The 17,393-nt window shown below is 33.4% G+C and overlaps 1 protein-coding gene, 1 long non-coding RNA gene and 1 pseudogene across 2 annotated transcripts; 2 read left to right on the top strand and 1 right to left on the bottom strand.

Moving 5' to 3' along the window:
• Positions 1–1,795: 1,795 nt before the first annotated feature.
• LOC125204857 (xylan O-acetyltransferase 1-like) lies at positions 1,796–4,642 on the bottom strand. The gene is made up of 5 exons (XM_048103612.1): positions 4,103–4,642; positions 3,559–3,730; positions 2,824–3,023; positions 2,279–2,437; positions 1,796–2,202 (listed from the first exon to the last, which is right to left on the bottom strand). The coding sequence occupies exons 1-5, from the start codon at positions 4,570–4,572 to the stop codon at positions 1,854–1,856; spliced, it is 1,350 nt and encodes a 449-aa protein (XP_047959569.1). The 5' UTR covers positions 4,573–4,642; the 3' UTR covers positions 1,796–1,853.
• Positions 4,643–7,775: 3,133 nt separating this feature from the next.
• On the top strand, positions 7,776–10,213 carry LOC125204864 (annotated as a pseudogene).
• A 4,515-nt stretch (positions 10,214–14,728) lies between these two features.
• LOC125204875 lies at positions 14,729–16,358 on the top strand. Its single transcript, XR_007173654.1, has 2 exons — positions 14,729–14,866; positions 15,883–16,358. It is a non-coding gene; the product is annotated as an uncharacterized LOC125204875 (long non-coding RNA).
• Positions 16,359–17,393: the final 1,035 nt, after the last annotated feature.

Raw genomic sequence — 17,393 nt, forward strand, 5'->3', positions numbered from 1 at the left:
TTTTCACATGATTTTGAGCTTTTTTCTTAAATTTTTTGATATTTAGTTTAAAATTTTAATATTTCCCTAAATTGTTATGGAATGATTAGTACATTATGTAATTTATTTTAAGTTAATTCATATATATAAATTAATTTTCAATGAAAAATGTTGAAAAAGTTTGATTATGTATGCAAAATTTACGTACATTTATCACCATCAGATATTTAATTTAAATAATATATTATCAACTAAGTCTAATAAATATAATGATAAAAATTTATGTTGGATTTATTTTTATATTTTGCACATATTTCCTTGGTTGAAATTTATTATAAAATTATGGATAAGATTTAAACTTTCGGATAATGTTTATATTTTCTTGAATCACGGCCAATTCAGATTTAGATTGGGCAAATATTGATATGAAATCCAAATATTCACCACTAATAAAAGCCATACGACTATACCACTAGTATTATTATTTAGAAACTCTAATATAGAAATGAAATTCTAGTTTGACGCGTTATTACATTGATATCTCCTTATATTTGACTACTTATTGAAGAAATCTTTGTCGAGGTTGTTTGGGTTGAATTTTACTTCTAGTTATAAATATGGTCTCTTTATATATTTGCTACTTGTACCAAAATGTGGTCATTATATGTCTATGTAGTAAACTATGATTTAGGGTAAGCTATAAATAATTGATGACACAAAGCTATATTTTAATAGAAGAAGAATAAAGTATATGTCTATTTTAGAGATCAATGTTCTTTTTCTTTTATTTTTCCTTTTTGAAAAGGTGGAAGTCAATGTCTTTTCTTGGACCCAATTCAAAAAAGAAATGCTGTAACGTCGGTGACCATATTTTCATTCTACCATAATATATGCAAATCTTATACTTTATTGAGATTTAAAATGCAAAGAGAATCAACAAAATAATGCAGTCATGATTCTTACATGTTCAAAGGTACGTATGCAAAATTTTAATAGTCGCAATATTGTTCATCGTCTAAAACATTTATCACATTTTAATTGTTGACACACTATTTTTTATCCAATATTCTTCAAAGAAAAAGAAAAAGTTTTATCACACCAAGTTATATGATAATATTATCCATTTGATTCATTTGGATTCACTACTTGCCGAAACTTCTTTTGGTTGTATATTTTAGTTAATTCAATGAGAGATAGTCGATCTCTTGAACGACATACCAGATACAAACAGAACTCGATCCAAGAATAAAACGAAATCAAGGAAGTCAGAATCTACACAAGATAATCACACCGATAACATCTTGCACAAATAAAAACCGTAACATGGTCCATAGACCATATATAGATCTTAACTATACGTCTGAACGAATAGTCACACATTCAATAAACTTATATCGGATATAGACAACTCCAGTTTATACAAGGCATTGCAATAACAATGTTGAACATTCTCATGTTTATACCCAAAAAAACCAAAAACCTTCCGACACCGACGACGAACCCTAACTATTCACTGTATCCAACTCCACGAATTCTGTTACCTCGATCCATCACAAATTCATACTGATATCGTCCCAATGTTAAAGAGCCAATAGTACCATGGTCCATAGAACATAGTCACATACTCCATAAACTTTAATTGGATATAGACATCTCCATTTATACATGGCATATCAATAACAATGTTGAACATTCTCATGTTTATACAATTATACCCAAAAAATCCTAAAACTCAATTACTTACAATTTCATTTTCTTTTCCATTCCATAAAACAATTTCATCTTTACATCAAATTTTTTTTTTTTTTTTTTCACAAAAAAAAGACACTTGACAAAAAAAAAAAAAAAAAAAAACTCCACAAATCCATCAACGGTCAAGAATAGGAGATGATCCGAGCGTAAAGGAGCTCGTTCCACGTGTCCGGCAATCCGGGGAGGCACCAGTGTATGCAGTCGGCGAACTTCGCCGGATCCGCCTTCTGCTCCGGCGTCAGAATCTTCCCCTGCCGGATCGTGTGCACCGCGGTGTGCGCGTCCTTCCGGTACTCCGACAGCCGGGTGATGTTGAGGAAACTCACCGGCACTCTCATCGCACCCGTCACCTCCGCCGCCGCCGCGAACAGCCTCCGGTCCGTCCCCACGTCCAGCGCCGCCGCGGTGTCGACGACCGGCGCCGTCTCCTTAGCGCACTTCACGCCCTCCGGGTTGCCCCAATCCATGCTCCTAACGTGATTAATTAGTTAATTAGTAATTAATTCAATAGCTTCATCTAATTATGTTAATTATGTAAATTAATTACTTGATGTGAAGAGGCGACATGCTCATGAAGAAAACTTTGGTGCGGTTTGGATCTACGTTTTCGTCGACCCATCGCGACCACGTGTCGAGCACGCTCCTGTAGGCGGACGGCCTTTCAACTTGGTCGTATTCGGTCGAGTTTTGGTCGAACGATCCTCGCCTGCATCGAGGGCAAGGGCAGAAGATTAGTTTTTTAAGATAAAAAATACCTCGAAAACAGACAAAATAAATGTTATAAAGTTATATTTGTGGTCTAGGGTGCTTCAGTTGACCCTCACACTACACTTGTCCACATCCACATGCGCTTGTTCAACGTTACAAATACTTTTCCCGTCTCACTCTAAGTGATATCGTAGTACATTTTTCTTTTTGAATGTCACAATCTGACACATTTTTCAAAATGGAAATATCATTATATATAGTTATATACTTTATTCCACCAAATAAAACAAATCAGTATAAAATCTTGTGGCGAATACGAAATGCTTCACTTAGAATGGGACAAAGATACGATAAAAAATTGGTTATTTTGAGAATGTAACTTACAAAATTTTCATGGTGGGGGTGTTCATCCACCAAATGTAAGTGTTGAAGATGAGGTAATCCACATTTTTCCAATTGTTGCCATGTTTTTGGATTGAGTTAGGCATGATGATGCGATCCAAAACACTGTGCAAGTTAGGATCATCTGAGTTGGACTCTACCAAGAATGGGGCCCAATAGAACTCCACCGTGGCATTATAATCCTGCATTACACATCAAAATTTAACAAATAATGACTTGGAATAAAAAGTGTCACATTTTTTGGAAGGTGCTGCTGACATGGAAGTCTTAACTTTACTTGTAATATAAGCATCACGAAACAGTTATAGTACTTTAGAAAGTGGGGGAAACTAACATATATGGGACCAAAATTGTCACACAAGCAAAACAAGTTAAAAACAAACAATGAATTATTAGGTTTAGATAATGATTCAGACAGAAAGCTTTACTTTAAATAGCAATAATTATATTATTGAAAGACCAAACAACTATAACAAATAATTGGATTAATAATATGTATGTCCTGATTACTTATATAAAATTGTGATCAAAATAGAACTAATTCCTAATGCCGAACTACATAACGAAACCACAAAGGTTCATTACTGAATCACACGGAGGTCATATTATTGATTGTTTTAATTAGTGAAATCGAACAATTTCAAAGTTCGATACGAAATCGATAAAGGTAGTGAAAGTCGAGATACATTTGATTATTATCGCAAAAAAATTACTTACCTCAATTTTGAAAATTGACAAGGAACCAGTCTTGTTCAAGCTCTTGCTAGCTTGAGGGACAACAGATTGCACCAAACAAATCATGGATTCCCACTGGTTTCGATTCAACGAGTCCCCAACAAACATCATCCTCTTATTCCTCAACTTCTCAAGCAACAATCTTGGCCTAAACCTAAACAAAATTCAACAAAATTCATTAAATTAGTTAAGAGAGGTCAATTTTGGTCCTAAACATATAACCAAAACTCGAATTTGACCCAAACTTACACTTTTTGAAAAACAGGTCCATAACAAATGAAAATGTCGCCCAAATAGTCATTTTTTTACGTTTTCGTCAAAAACTAACGGTCAACGCTAATTGCACAGTGGCATGACTGTTAGTTTTTTGACGGAACTACACCGACAATAATTTCATTTGTTATGGATCTATTTTTCAAAAAAGTGAATGTTTTTGACAAAATTCGTATTTTTGTCATATATTTTGGACAAAAATTTACCTTTACTCATTAGTTTATAAAATGTTCAAGAAATTAGATAATCTTACTTAGGCAGTGAGCAATCTCTTGGCTGCCATCTCCAATTCTGGTAAAAGGAGTCTCTCCTTCCGTTGCGTAGGCACGTGACCTGCGCCGTCAAGAACCGGCACTCATCCTCTCTGTAGAGAGGGTGGGTGACGTTATCAAACACCCAATTCCCGGTGAACAAATCGCAGTCTTTGTCACTAGGGTTTTCGACTTCTCCGTCTTCTTCGAGGAATTCAGGCTCTTTCTTCGGGCCATCCCCTCCGTCTTCAGCAGTGGAGTTAGCAACGTCGACTTCCTCCTCCACCACGGTTCTTGAATTCACCACGGTTTCAGTTTCTTGAATTTCTAGGGTTTTGGAGGGGAAGAAGGGGAATTCGGGGAGGGACTCGTTGTAGATGAAGCAGGCGAGGATGAAGGCGGAGGCGAGGGCGATGAAGATCGGGAGGGTGGGGCCGGCCTTGCGGCCGGAGGAGGAGGCGGCGGGCTTCATTGAATTTGAGGGTTTTGGTGGTGAGAAATGGATTGATTTTGGGGGGATATATGGGGAAGGTTTGATGATCAGAGAAGCAAGGGGTGGGAGAAAGTGACTGAGTAGGGGTTTTTTTCTGGTTGCATAGACTTTGATGGAGAGGTTGCTGTTGTTGATGGTGATGGTTGATTGGTTTGTTTATGTTTCAAGAGAGGGATTTGGTGGAATGGGGGTGTCTTGAAAGGAAAGGGTTTTAGGTTGATGGTGGCGGGCTGGTTGTCGTTCTCACCAGCTTAGTTACTGTGCTAGCTAACTGCTCTGAGTGTGTGTGTGTGTGTGTGTTGGAAGAGAGAGTTAAGTTGAAGATTCAGTTGGTCAGCAATGTTAGTTTATTGTATCTGACAATGACAGATTCAATGACAGATTCAGGAAACAGAACTCGTAGGGCTTGTGTCAGAAGGTGGAAGTGGTGCGACATTAATGGATCATGTAAGTGAACTGACGTTGTAAAGTCGGCGGTAGTTCCAAATTAAACCTGATTTAAAGAAGTTTTTCCGGTTCTCATTGGTCGACGATGGGGGGGTTCATCATTTTGTAGTTAGTGTCAGGACACATAACTTGTGGGGCCAGTGTCGAAAGATAGCGGTTGTCGTGGCAGTGAAGCAGATGAAGAATGAAGTGAACTCAACACTGAAGTGGTGACGGCGAGTTGTTGCAACCTGAGATAGTGAGGTTGACAACGGATATAAAAATTGAATTTAATAGAGTTTTCCTTGAATCCGATGAATCATTATGGGGTTGCATGATCATCATTTTACTTAATAGGAATCGCCTATTTTATTTATTTCGGTCCATTTCTCAAGAATTTCATGCTTTGATGTTTTGCATTTGATGATCTTAGAGGTGATGATTTAGATAAATGTATATTTTGTTGGGAAATAGATGATGATTATATATGTAGTGGATTATTTAAGGGTCAAATATTGCATCTCAATCGTTGTCACTAATTTTACTACATATGATCATAATTAATCAAAATTGGATACTACAAACAATATTCTACAATGTCAAATAGTATTATGCAACTTTCATTATTTAAACAACTAGCCTCTCTTTTCTTGCTATAAAATACTTGTTCGACAAAGTAATTCCAACTCCCAATCTCCACACAATCTGCGTGGTTGACAATAATAATCTAATAAAACCCCTTAACATCATTAGAGTATGTGAAGTCAGTATGAATAAATTCATTTTTCATTTTTTGATAAGTTTTAGTTTAATTATATCTATTAATTATAATATAGGTGTAGCACGTGCCACAAGGCCCATGCACACCACATTATTAATTTTTAATGATCACATTATTGTATACCAATTGATTGATTAGTCATTATTAATTATAACACCCTTAATTACAAATTGTCACGAAAATTAGAAATCTTATTAAATCTAGAAAACTACACTTTTGGTAACTTGGTTGCGAATTGCAATTCATCGGCCAACAACGAATATGAAGGGGAAAAAGAGAAAAAAAGAACATAACATCATAGATATTATAGGTGCTAGTTATAATTTTTTAATTAATTTTGAATGCCTAATTATTAATTATGAGATAATGAAATCCTAATTTTCCTCGAGCAACTACCCAAGTTGATCAGTTGATATGTCATTAAGATTCTTAAAATTGATTAATAAGATCATAATCAATTAGTGGTAGCTTTGAGTTTGAGAAAAGTAAAGAAAAAGAAATCTTTGTATATATATGTACTTGAACTGTCTATGACTCTATGTATGTTATGTACGTATATGTATATTCAACCAACATCTTGATATTTACTTTTCGTTGGATCCAAGTTATATTAGTACAACTGTACAAGAATTGGACTGTCCATGTTATACTATGTACACGTTCCACCAAACATCTTGAGATTCACTTTTCTATTGAATAGATAAGATCTACTTTCTCTGTATGTACATGAATATGAGTTTCTTTTTTCATTTCGATATATAGATTTCACATTCTACTTATAACTTATTTTACTCACATTTCATTTAAAATTAATATATATAAGTGAGACTCATATTTCACTAACTATTTCTTATCCACGTTTATTAGCATTTCTTAAAACTGCGTCGGAAATAAATGGGACTTCTATTCACGGAGGGAGAGTGTAATACTTAATCTTGTAATATCACACATGATTAGTTTAATTTGACTTATTAAGTTTTAGTGTTCCTCGTATGTTGCACAAGGGTTAATATATATTAGGAGTATGAACCATTAATTTATTTTAAAATAATTAGTAATATTTGTAAGGTTATTTTAATTTAAATATCTAAAATGTTAAATTATTTATAAGTATATTTATGCATGTATGTATATTTCTCACTATCCTGGTATTTTATCAATTCTATTATACTATTTCCAACTTACCAATTATATCATCACTTTTTTAATTACTTTTTCAACTTGTATATATTTTATTAATAGTTTTTTAGGTAATTATTTTTTATAAAAAATTTGAAAGTGAAATATCACTAAGGCTTTCAACTTAGTTTTTGACCAACATAATAATTGACAAAATTTAAAATAAATTTGGTTATTAACACATTATAATCACGAACATCTATTCAAATTCATGAAAAAAAGAAATGCTACATGAAGTATCTTATTTGGTATCATTCGTGAACACTAATTTGATTTAATGCACGTGTACATGTAGCGTTATTTGTTTTGTTTTACACATGCAGTACTTTAAAATTTATTGATTTTTTAAATTTCATAAATTCAAATTTCGTCATTCTAATTTATTTCAAGTTATTGATAACACGAGTAAATTGAAGTTTCACTTTTAGAAATATGTATAATTATTTATGTTAATAACAATTTTAATGTATTAGAATCGAATTAAATATATAAAATAAAAGAAAAATAAGAATAAACATGCAATGAACGAGAGTCAATGATCACGGATGATATTCCTACAATATATATATATAGCATATCATTTCCCTTTAAACTTAATCATTACATAATCAAATACTATTGTGACAATTTAATAATCCTCTTCACTCAATCTAACACCATCATTTATTATTCCTTAAATCAATATAAATTAGGTGTGAACATTGAAGAAAAATGTTTTGAACAATTAATTCAAACTAGTACAATAAAACATAACTCGTGAGATCAGACACAGTAAACATCTCGCACGCAACACTTTTCATTTTCTTTCTCCTCTTTATCACCTCCCATTGTGTCCATGGCCACCGAGGGGTGAAATGTGAGATGTTTCGGGGGGGCCGCGGTGGCGCTCCCGTGGAGCGGCTAAAAAGGTTAGTCGAACGCGACACGGTTCGCGCACGCGCGATATCAAGGAAAGTGAGGCTAAAAGAGGGCTTTTCGAGGCGGCAAGTCCAGGAGACTCGGGCCGAGCCATCTCCTGGCGAGCTGCCGATTTATTCGGCCGCGGACTACGGCACCGGGGAGTATCTAGTGAAGTTGAGAGTGGGATCGCCGCCGCAGGAGGTGGTGCTGATCGCCGACACGGGGAGCGACCTGACTTGGAGCAAATGCAGCCGCGGCGAGGTGCAGGGCGGCCACGTCTTCGCGCGGACCGCTCGTCGTCGTTCCGGACTTTTCCCTGCTCTTCCGCAGTCTGCAAGACTGATCTTGCTGAGCTCTCGTCTCTCTCACGCTGTCCTTCTATGCTCCACCCATGCGCATATGATTACAGGTAGATATCTGCTCATAAATGTCTCATTTTACTCGTATTTTATCATAACATAGAGAAAATTAATTGCATACTCTCTCGATTTTTATGTGTCTTGTTTTGACCTTACACGGATTTTAATAAATATAATAAAAAATAAGTTGAAAAGTTAGTAGAATGTGAGGTCTATTGTCAAAAATAGTAAAAATGAAATAGAATAATAAATATGAGACGAATCAAAATAAAAAATTAAGAGTAAGTCGTTTCTAGTTTATCATGTAACTAATAAAAATTAAAGGACTACTCTCTCTGTCCCATTAAAATTGAAACATTTTCTTTTTTGTATTGTCTCATCTCTCTCACTCTAATATAACATTCTATGTCGATTCCCAAATATTGCATATTTAATGAGACAGATGGATGAAGTACTAATCACGGGGTTTAAGAAATTCTCAAATTGTCTAATCTAATCAAAATTACTCCCTCTGTCCCACAAAGATAGTCCCACTTTGACCCGGCACGGGTTTTAAGAAATGTAATGAAAAGTGAGTTGAAAAAGTTGGTGGGATGTGGGGCCTACTTTTAAAGTATTAGTTTTATAATAAAATGTAAGTATAAATGAGTTGGTGGAATGTGGGGTCCACTATCAAAAATGGTAAAAGTGAAATGGGACAAACTTTGTGGGACGGACGGAAATGGAAAAATGGGACAATCTTTGTGGGACGAGGGAGTATTTAGTTTTAAGTTTCTAAACCACAAAACAAAGTCGTTTAATTGTATACATAAGTCATATTAATACACATTCGCACCACTATTCATTCATAGTACCAGAATCTCACACGTGTTGCCAACTCAACATTGCATTTGCCTGGAATAATTACAAACTTTGAAATTTGTGATTTGTAATTCAAATTTTGAAATATAACAATACTGATCAAATCTTACTAAACTTCATCATTTTAAAAGTAAGATTCTTCTTTTTAAATTGAATTAATTATAGCATCTAATCTAAATTTATTCTCTTCACATGACTAGCTACTCGGATGGCTCAGCCACGCTAGGCATATTCGCCAACGAGACCGTCACATTCAGCCTCGCCAACGGGAGGGAGGCGAGGCTGAACGACGTCCTCTTTGGCTGCAGCAACTCCGTCCGCGGCCAAAGCTTCCAAGCCGCGGACGGCGTGATGGGGTTGGGATACAGCAACCCCTCGCTGGCCGTGAAGGCCGCAGGGAGGTTCGGAGGCAAGTTCTCGTACTGCCTCGTCGACTCCCTGGGCCCCACGAATATTTCCAGCTTTCTCATATTCGGCTCCCACGGAGATGCATCCAACATCTCCGTGGCCGAAATGCAGTACACGAGGCTCGTGCTCGGCGTGATCAACCCGTTCTACGCGGTCAGCGTCCGAGGCATCTCGGCCGGGGGTGCAATGCTCGAGATCCCGGCCGAGGTTTGGGACTTGAACCGCGGTGGCGGTGTGATCGTGGACTCGGGCACGAGCCTCGCGGTGCTGGCGCGGCCTGCTTATGAGGCGGTGATGGATGCCCTGCAGCGGGCGCTGCAGGGCTTCAAACGGCTCGATTTGGGTATCGAGCCGCTTGAGTACTGTTTCAACTCGACCGGGTTTGATGCGGCGAGGGTGCCCGGGCTGGTGCTGCATTTTGCGGACGGGGCGAGTTTCGAGGCCCCAGTGAAGAGCTACGTGATCGACGCGGCTCCCGAGGTGAAATGCCTCGGGTTTGCGGCGGCGGCGTGGCCGGGTGTCTCGATTGTTGGGAATATTATGCAGCAGAATCATTTGTGGGAGTTTGATATTGGTAAGGGTAGATTGGGTTTTGCAGTCTCTTCATGTGTTTAGATTTAATTTGTTCGTGTTCGTGTTCGTGTTCGTGTTCTGTCTTTATAAAGTTGTCTTATTCAAGTTTTTATACATATATTGTTTGAGGATTTTTTCTCAAGTGACTAGAATTAAACTATCTTACGTGGTACGTAAAAATGTAACAAATGCAATATTTAAATATTGTACAAACTTCAAACTATAGTATACGATATATAAAAGCCCGTCTAGCTCAGTTGGTAGACCGCAAGGCTCTTCTTAACCTTAGGCGTTTTAATATTTATTATTAAAATAATACTCCATCTATATCATATCTTTTTATCGTAAAAGTTGTTTGTTTAATTCCAAATTGCATCTTAGCTAATATTAAAGTTGTTTTTTATCCATCAATCCCAATACTAAATATTGAATGGCCTTCAATTCCACTGTGCCAACAAACCTAATAATAATCTCAATAGTTAAAAAGAACCCAACTAGGTGGATTTGTCCTAAACTATTATTTAAGCAAATCCTATAACGAATTATTAGTCCCATATTCATATTCTTTCACCGGATCAAAACCTCAAAATGGCGAAATTTTTGAAGTCAATTTTATTCATCGTCGTCCTCGTTGCTCTTGCATCAGGTATCAAGTTGATATGTGATAATAGTCTTTTAAATCATAATTATGTAAAATTCGTATAAACGAAGCCTTTTGGTGATGCTCAAAACAACACCGTTTCATCAAAATAAACATTTTTTTATTTTCTTTTCCTTCCTCTTGTTTTTATTGAAACGTTATATTGTGCAGCACCACCAAAAGACGTCGTTTGTACACAAATGAGACGATCGAGAAATATTGAAATTTCGTTATTTAATGCTCTGTTTTCAAACGTTTTGGCGATGCTCAATATGAATAGTTTCATTAAAATAAGGTTTTTTTTTGTGTTTAAATGAAAAAACACCACAGTTTACAACACCAAAAGACATCGTTTGTGTATGGACGAGGCAATGAAAATTGAAAATGTGTTACTTTAATATTCCGTTTTCAAACCATAGGGAAATGACCAGAATGCTTAGAACATCATGATTTAAATGACTATTATCTCAAGTTATACTTCCATAATATTGGGTCCTCATATAGAAAATTTAATGACTATTTTCCTAATATGTTTCAGATTGTCTGGTTCATGGAGCGGTATGCAGAAAAAATCATCCTATTAAATGCGACCCAAACGATAAAGAATTTTGTGTTCGAACATGCAAGAAATTAGTTACTCCAGCACCTGGTGAATGGAGCTTTTGCGATTCAGATGAACTAAACAATACTTTTTGTGCTTGCGCATTTCCATGCAGTGGTGGATTGCCCCCGAAAATGAAGAGGCCCGAAAAACGATAAAAATTAAATGTAATACTCCTTCTGTCCCATTAAAAATGAAACGTTTTCCTTTTTCGATTGTCCATTAAAAATGAACCGTTTTCTAAAATGGAAACAACTATACTCTACTTTTTCATCTCTCTTACTTTACACTCTCTCCATTAACTTACAAAACAACACTACATAAAAACTTGCGCCTTTTCTAAATGTTGCATATTTAATGGGACGGAGGAAGTACTTTCTGGGGCGAAATGGAAGGCCATGGTCCCCACCAAATTTATAATCATATATGCATATAATAATTATAATTAGAAATTATGGTGCAGTTTGACATTTTCATACTGTTAGAAGCATTAGGTGATGAGTTCTATCCTCCCTTACAACGTCGTTATTTCTATGTTTCACTTTTATATGTTTTCTTCTTATTTTTTTAATTTGCACATAATCTATGTCTCTTTTTCTTCACTCAATAACTATTTTACGTATCTCTACTTTTATTACTTATCGTATAATTCGTTCACTCTTAATAGTTATTTCGTTCGTGCAAATCTGACTACCAATGCTACAATGGCTTTTGGCAATATCAACATAAAATTGTTAACAGTCAGTTTGAGCTCTCCAACATAAAAAATCACAGCTATTAACAGTCATAATAAATAAATAATTTAGCAATAAATATGATTAGCAGTATAATTTAACAATAATTTAACTATAAATAATGGGACTTACTAGTATAAATATTGTATAAATAAAGTTATTTTGTTATCAATATTATTATTAGGAATTATTAACAATTTTAAATTATAATATATTTTGATTCAAGCATCATATTTTATTTTATTCACCTGCCTAAACCCCCGCCCATACTAGGTGTTTTTGATTAAAAAAAATCCCTTCACAATCAATTATAATTAATAATGACAATTAAATATCTTCACCACTCAATCAAAGAGTATCAAAACGTGATAGATCTTATTTCTTAGGCAGATAAAATATTAAGATTCTTTCCATATTTGTTAACATTATTTTTATAAATGCATAAGATTGTTCCTTACATTCTAGTAATAGATTCGAGGAAAATAAAATTATTACAATCATGAGATCGCGTCGCACCATCAGAATATTTAGTAAATCCACAATCCAATTAACCTAATAAATAATAAACTCATTCCTAATGTCGATATTATACTATTTAAGCAAATCCTAAAAATGAATAATTAGTCGCATCTTTCAAAACATCACAAATGGCGAAATTTTTGAAGTCGATTTTGTTTATGGTCGTCCTTGTTGCTCTTGCATCTGGTATCACATTTGATTTCAATTTTTAAATTTATACTTTTATCCTTTCTTTTGTCTTTGATTTGTTGATTTTTAGTAGTACTTTTTATTATACTAAAAATGTTCACAAAGACTCTTCTCTATATTATTGACACTTTATTGACCATTTTTTTGTTCGTTTTAGATTGTCTGGTTTGTGGAACGTCTTGCAAATTGGGCACGGATATTCAATGCGACAGACATAATGATTCCTTTTGTGTTAAACCATGCCAAAAGGCAGTTAGTCCAAATCATCTTCAATGGAGCTTTTGCAATTATGATATTATATCAAGAACTTATTGTGTTTGTGCATATGAGTGTTGATTGCCCACAAAATCAAAGGGGGCGGAATAAGAGTTTAAGTGTAATACTTCAATGTATTTTTATATCCAGGACCAAGAGTATTCTACAATTTCAAGGCGATTCAATTCGGATGTTGTTTTGCAAAAATGATAGTAATAAATAGTTAGAATGTAGAGAAAGTAAAGTGAGTAAAAGAATAATATATGTATATACGACTTTCTTCTATAATATTCTCTCTTACTTTGCTTTCTCTCCACTGCAGCTATTTATTATCATCTTCGCAAAATAATGGTAAAAAAGAAACGCCTCATTTGTAGTGGAACGTACGGAAAAATACTTGTTAATCAGTAAATGTATTTCAGTTAACTTGCAAATCACAACCTAATCAATTATCTATTATCTTAATTACTCCCATATATCTTATTGTTTATGGAATGATGAATAGAATCCACAATCTAGTTGGCCTTATTGTGTAGCTCAAATTTAAATTGTTTCATTTATTAGTTGGATAATTTGATAGTTTCGCTTTGAAGTCACAATTTCAATTGGTGTTTCTAATAAGTAATAACTACTAGTATATCCTTAGAAAACGACAATTAATTACAAATATATGCAGCTTTTAGTAGAATGTTAAATATATTTACTAAAAATAAAAATAATTGATGTAGCCCATTATAATAAAATGAGATTTATTTCGCTTGAAAAGAGTATTTGGGATAGACATGCACACAACTTGCAAACCAGGATGTCCAATTACCGATGTTTATTTTAATGAAACAATGTCGTTTTGAGCATCACCGAAAGATATCATTTTGTATATTGATTGGACAATTGATAAATGTAACTCATCAATTAATATTATATTTTCGAATATTATTGTACTGGCTAAATTTTATTCAATTTTGTGATACAAGTGATCCATATGTATAAATTATTCGATAGGGGAGCATTAGGGTGCCATCATGTTTAGAGTGACACTATACCACTAATTCTAGCCCTTATATCTATACGATGGAGGTCTAGATTGAATTAATTGAATGAAATTCGGATTGCAGTCTAATTATGTGTTGGATATTACAGATATGAGTATTTTAGTCAATTTCCAAAATATAAATTAGAAACGGAACTAATATTATTTAAATTTGAATTATACCACAAAGTCAATTTAATCGAATTAAATAAATTTAAATATCATTTAATATAACTATTTCATATCCGCGTACCAAAGGAAAATAATACTATAAAATTACAACAGTACTCTAGTATCAGTATTTTGCAAACTACTCATATTTGTGACATATTGTACATAATTACGATGAGCAAAATTATGAAAACCATATAATAAGAATTCCAATATATTAAGCTTATCTTTAATTCCATGTTATATTAAAATTCAAGACCTGTATTCTAATCCAAACTTCATGCTAATTTTTTTACTAATTTTGAGATTGTTTATATCCATCAATCCAAATACTAAACATTGATAATGGCCATCAAATCCAAACCATGCCTTTGTTTTACTAATTTTAAAATAGTTTATATCCATCAATCCCAATAGTAAAATATTGATTATGGCCATTAATTCCACTTTCCCAACAAGCCTAATCTCAATGGTTAACAAGAACCCAACTAATTCATAAGGTAGATATATATATGTCCAAAACTAGTGAATTCCATAACAAATTATTAATCCCATATTCATATACTGCCACTGGATTCAAAACCTCAAAATGGCGAAATTTTTGAAGTCGATTTTATTCATCGTCGTCCTTGTTGCTCTTGCATCAGGTATCAAGTTGATATGCGATAATAGTCATTTAAATCAGGTGAAATTAGTGTGAAATGACGTGTTTTGGTAATGCTCAAAACAACACCGTTTCATTAAAATAAACATTTTTTCATTTTCTCTTCCTCATTATTCCTTTTTAATGAAACAACGTAGCATTGAGCAGCATTACCAAACGACGTTGTTTGTACACGAATGAAAAAATCAAGAAATATTTAAATTTTGTTATTTAATATTCCTTTTTCAAACTTTTTGACGATGCTCAATATGATATCGTTCGTTAGAAAGATTGTTTGGAGATGTACAAGTCCAAAAGATGTCATGTGTGCACGGATGAGGGAAGAAAAATTGAAAATGTGTTACTTTAATTTTCCGTTTCACTTTTCAATCACAAGGAATTGGCCAAAATGTTTGATGTTAAAATAATTGAATGAACAATTATATAAATTTTTCTATGATGATTAGTCAAGAAAAATGGAGAAACTGTAGAACGGAAGCTACATTGATCCACATTGAATTGAATGGCGGAAATGCTTTATAACGGTTATAGATCTTTTAAACGATCAGAGAAATTCATCACAATAGTATGTAGAGAGAGTATAGAGATATCGAATCGTTCTTTTGATAACTCTAGCTTATACTTATTCAAACTTTTATTTTTATTCGGTCTCTCAACAAATAGACAATCTCATATGGTATCAACACTTTTTCCATAATAAATTAAATACACTTTAACAAAACTTAATCTTTAATGGATCTTTAATTGAACAACTGAAAAATAGTCATATACATTAAATTAGTCACGTGGAAGCTCAAATTTCTAACATGTACATCACGATATAAATTGATGTATATGAGTAATGAGTTGGACAGAACTTTCATAAATGTAAACATGCTATTTTTCTGGGGCGGGCGGAAAAGGAAAAGGTTCCTATTTTCATTGGACAGACATAGTACAATCTTGGATTCTCATATACTTACTACACTAATTTGAATGAATTTTTTTTATTCGTTTCAGATTGTCTAGTTCATGGAGAGGTGTGCAAGAAACAATATCCCATTCAATGCTACTCAAAGGAACCTCAATTTTGTGACCGGGAATGCATGAAAGTAGTTAATCCAAAAAATCTACAAAAGAGCCATTGCAATGCAGATGATAAAACCAATATTCATTGTGTTTGTGCATATGTTTGCCCTAATAAGTATGGTGATGACGGACCCAGCTCATAAGAAGGTGGTACAACTATACCCCAAATAAATCGCTTCTTAATGTAATATTGAGTTATAATTTACATAATATATGTTTTTTCTATTTTAGATATTAGTGAGTTACAATTTATTTTATTTATAATTAATTTCGGTAAGAAATCGAAAATGTAATTCACCATCGTTATTTATTTTTTAGACTATTAGAGAGTTTACATTTTTTTACTATTTGTATGTAATATGTATTTTTATTTTAATTGTGCTATTAAAATATTACTTTGAATTTTAGTATATGTGATTTAAAAGTGAATATTGTTGTAAGATTGAGTTTTGCATATATAAAATTGTCGTTGTAACATAATAATATTTTAAATATTTTTTTTTTTGTATGAAATTCATAGTTCAATTAAAAGTCTGGACCTGCCACTAATGAAGAGGCCAAAATAAAATCATAAAAAAACTAAATATAATACTTCAATGTATTTTTTATAATAATAATGCATAAATATGCCCACTTATTTAGTGAAATATGAATACTTTATAGTTTTGGCAATTCATTAAACAAAAATATTTGTCAGAACCAAACAAAAAGTCTCAATTAACTTATCACAACTTAACCAATGTAAATTATATACTCCCTCGGTCCAATTAAAAATGAAACATTTCCTAAAATTGAAATATCTCTGACTCTACTTTTTTCATATCTCTTACTTTACTCTCATTTCATTAACTTATAAAACATTACTATATAAATATTCGTGCCAATTTTCAAATATTACATTTTTAATGGGACGGAGGAAGTATTAGACTATATGTATGTTTATTATTTGGGATAGACTCTCACACCACTTAATTAAACTATATGTATGTTTATATTTGGGATAGACTCTCACACCACTTAATAACCACGAGTCATGAAGTCAAAGCAGGGGAGTAATTTTTTAAATTCATACAATGAATTTAAATTTATTACCACCTATCTCGCGATTTATAAGGATGATAATAGATACTCCCTCCATCCACAAAATATAGAGCAATTTGTGTATAACACGAGTTTTAATGTAAAATTGGAAAAGAAAGAAAGAAAGAAGGGAAAAAAATAAGAGAGAAGGAGAAAAAGTAAGTGAGAAGTAGTTTAGTAGAATGATGTATAGGGTTATTATTTGTTGAAAACTTTGGATAAATGAATGTGCTCTATTTTTTGTGGATGACCAAAAATGGTAATTGTGCTCTATTTTTTTTTGGACCGAGGGAGTATTTAAATCACAAAATTTCATAAAATAAAGCCAATCCCTTTATATTTGAAAACAGTAAATTAAACGA

The sequence above is a fragment of the Salvia hispanica genome, chromosome 1, assembly GCF_023119035.1.
Source record: "Salvia hispanica cultivar TCC Black 2014 chromosome 1, UniMelb_Shisp_WGS_1.0, whole genome shotgun sequence".
In the NCBI taxonomy this organism is placed as follows: Eukaryota; Viridiplantae; Streptophyta; class Magnoliopsida; order Lamiales; family Lamiaceae; genus Salvia; species Salvia hispanica.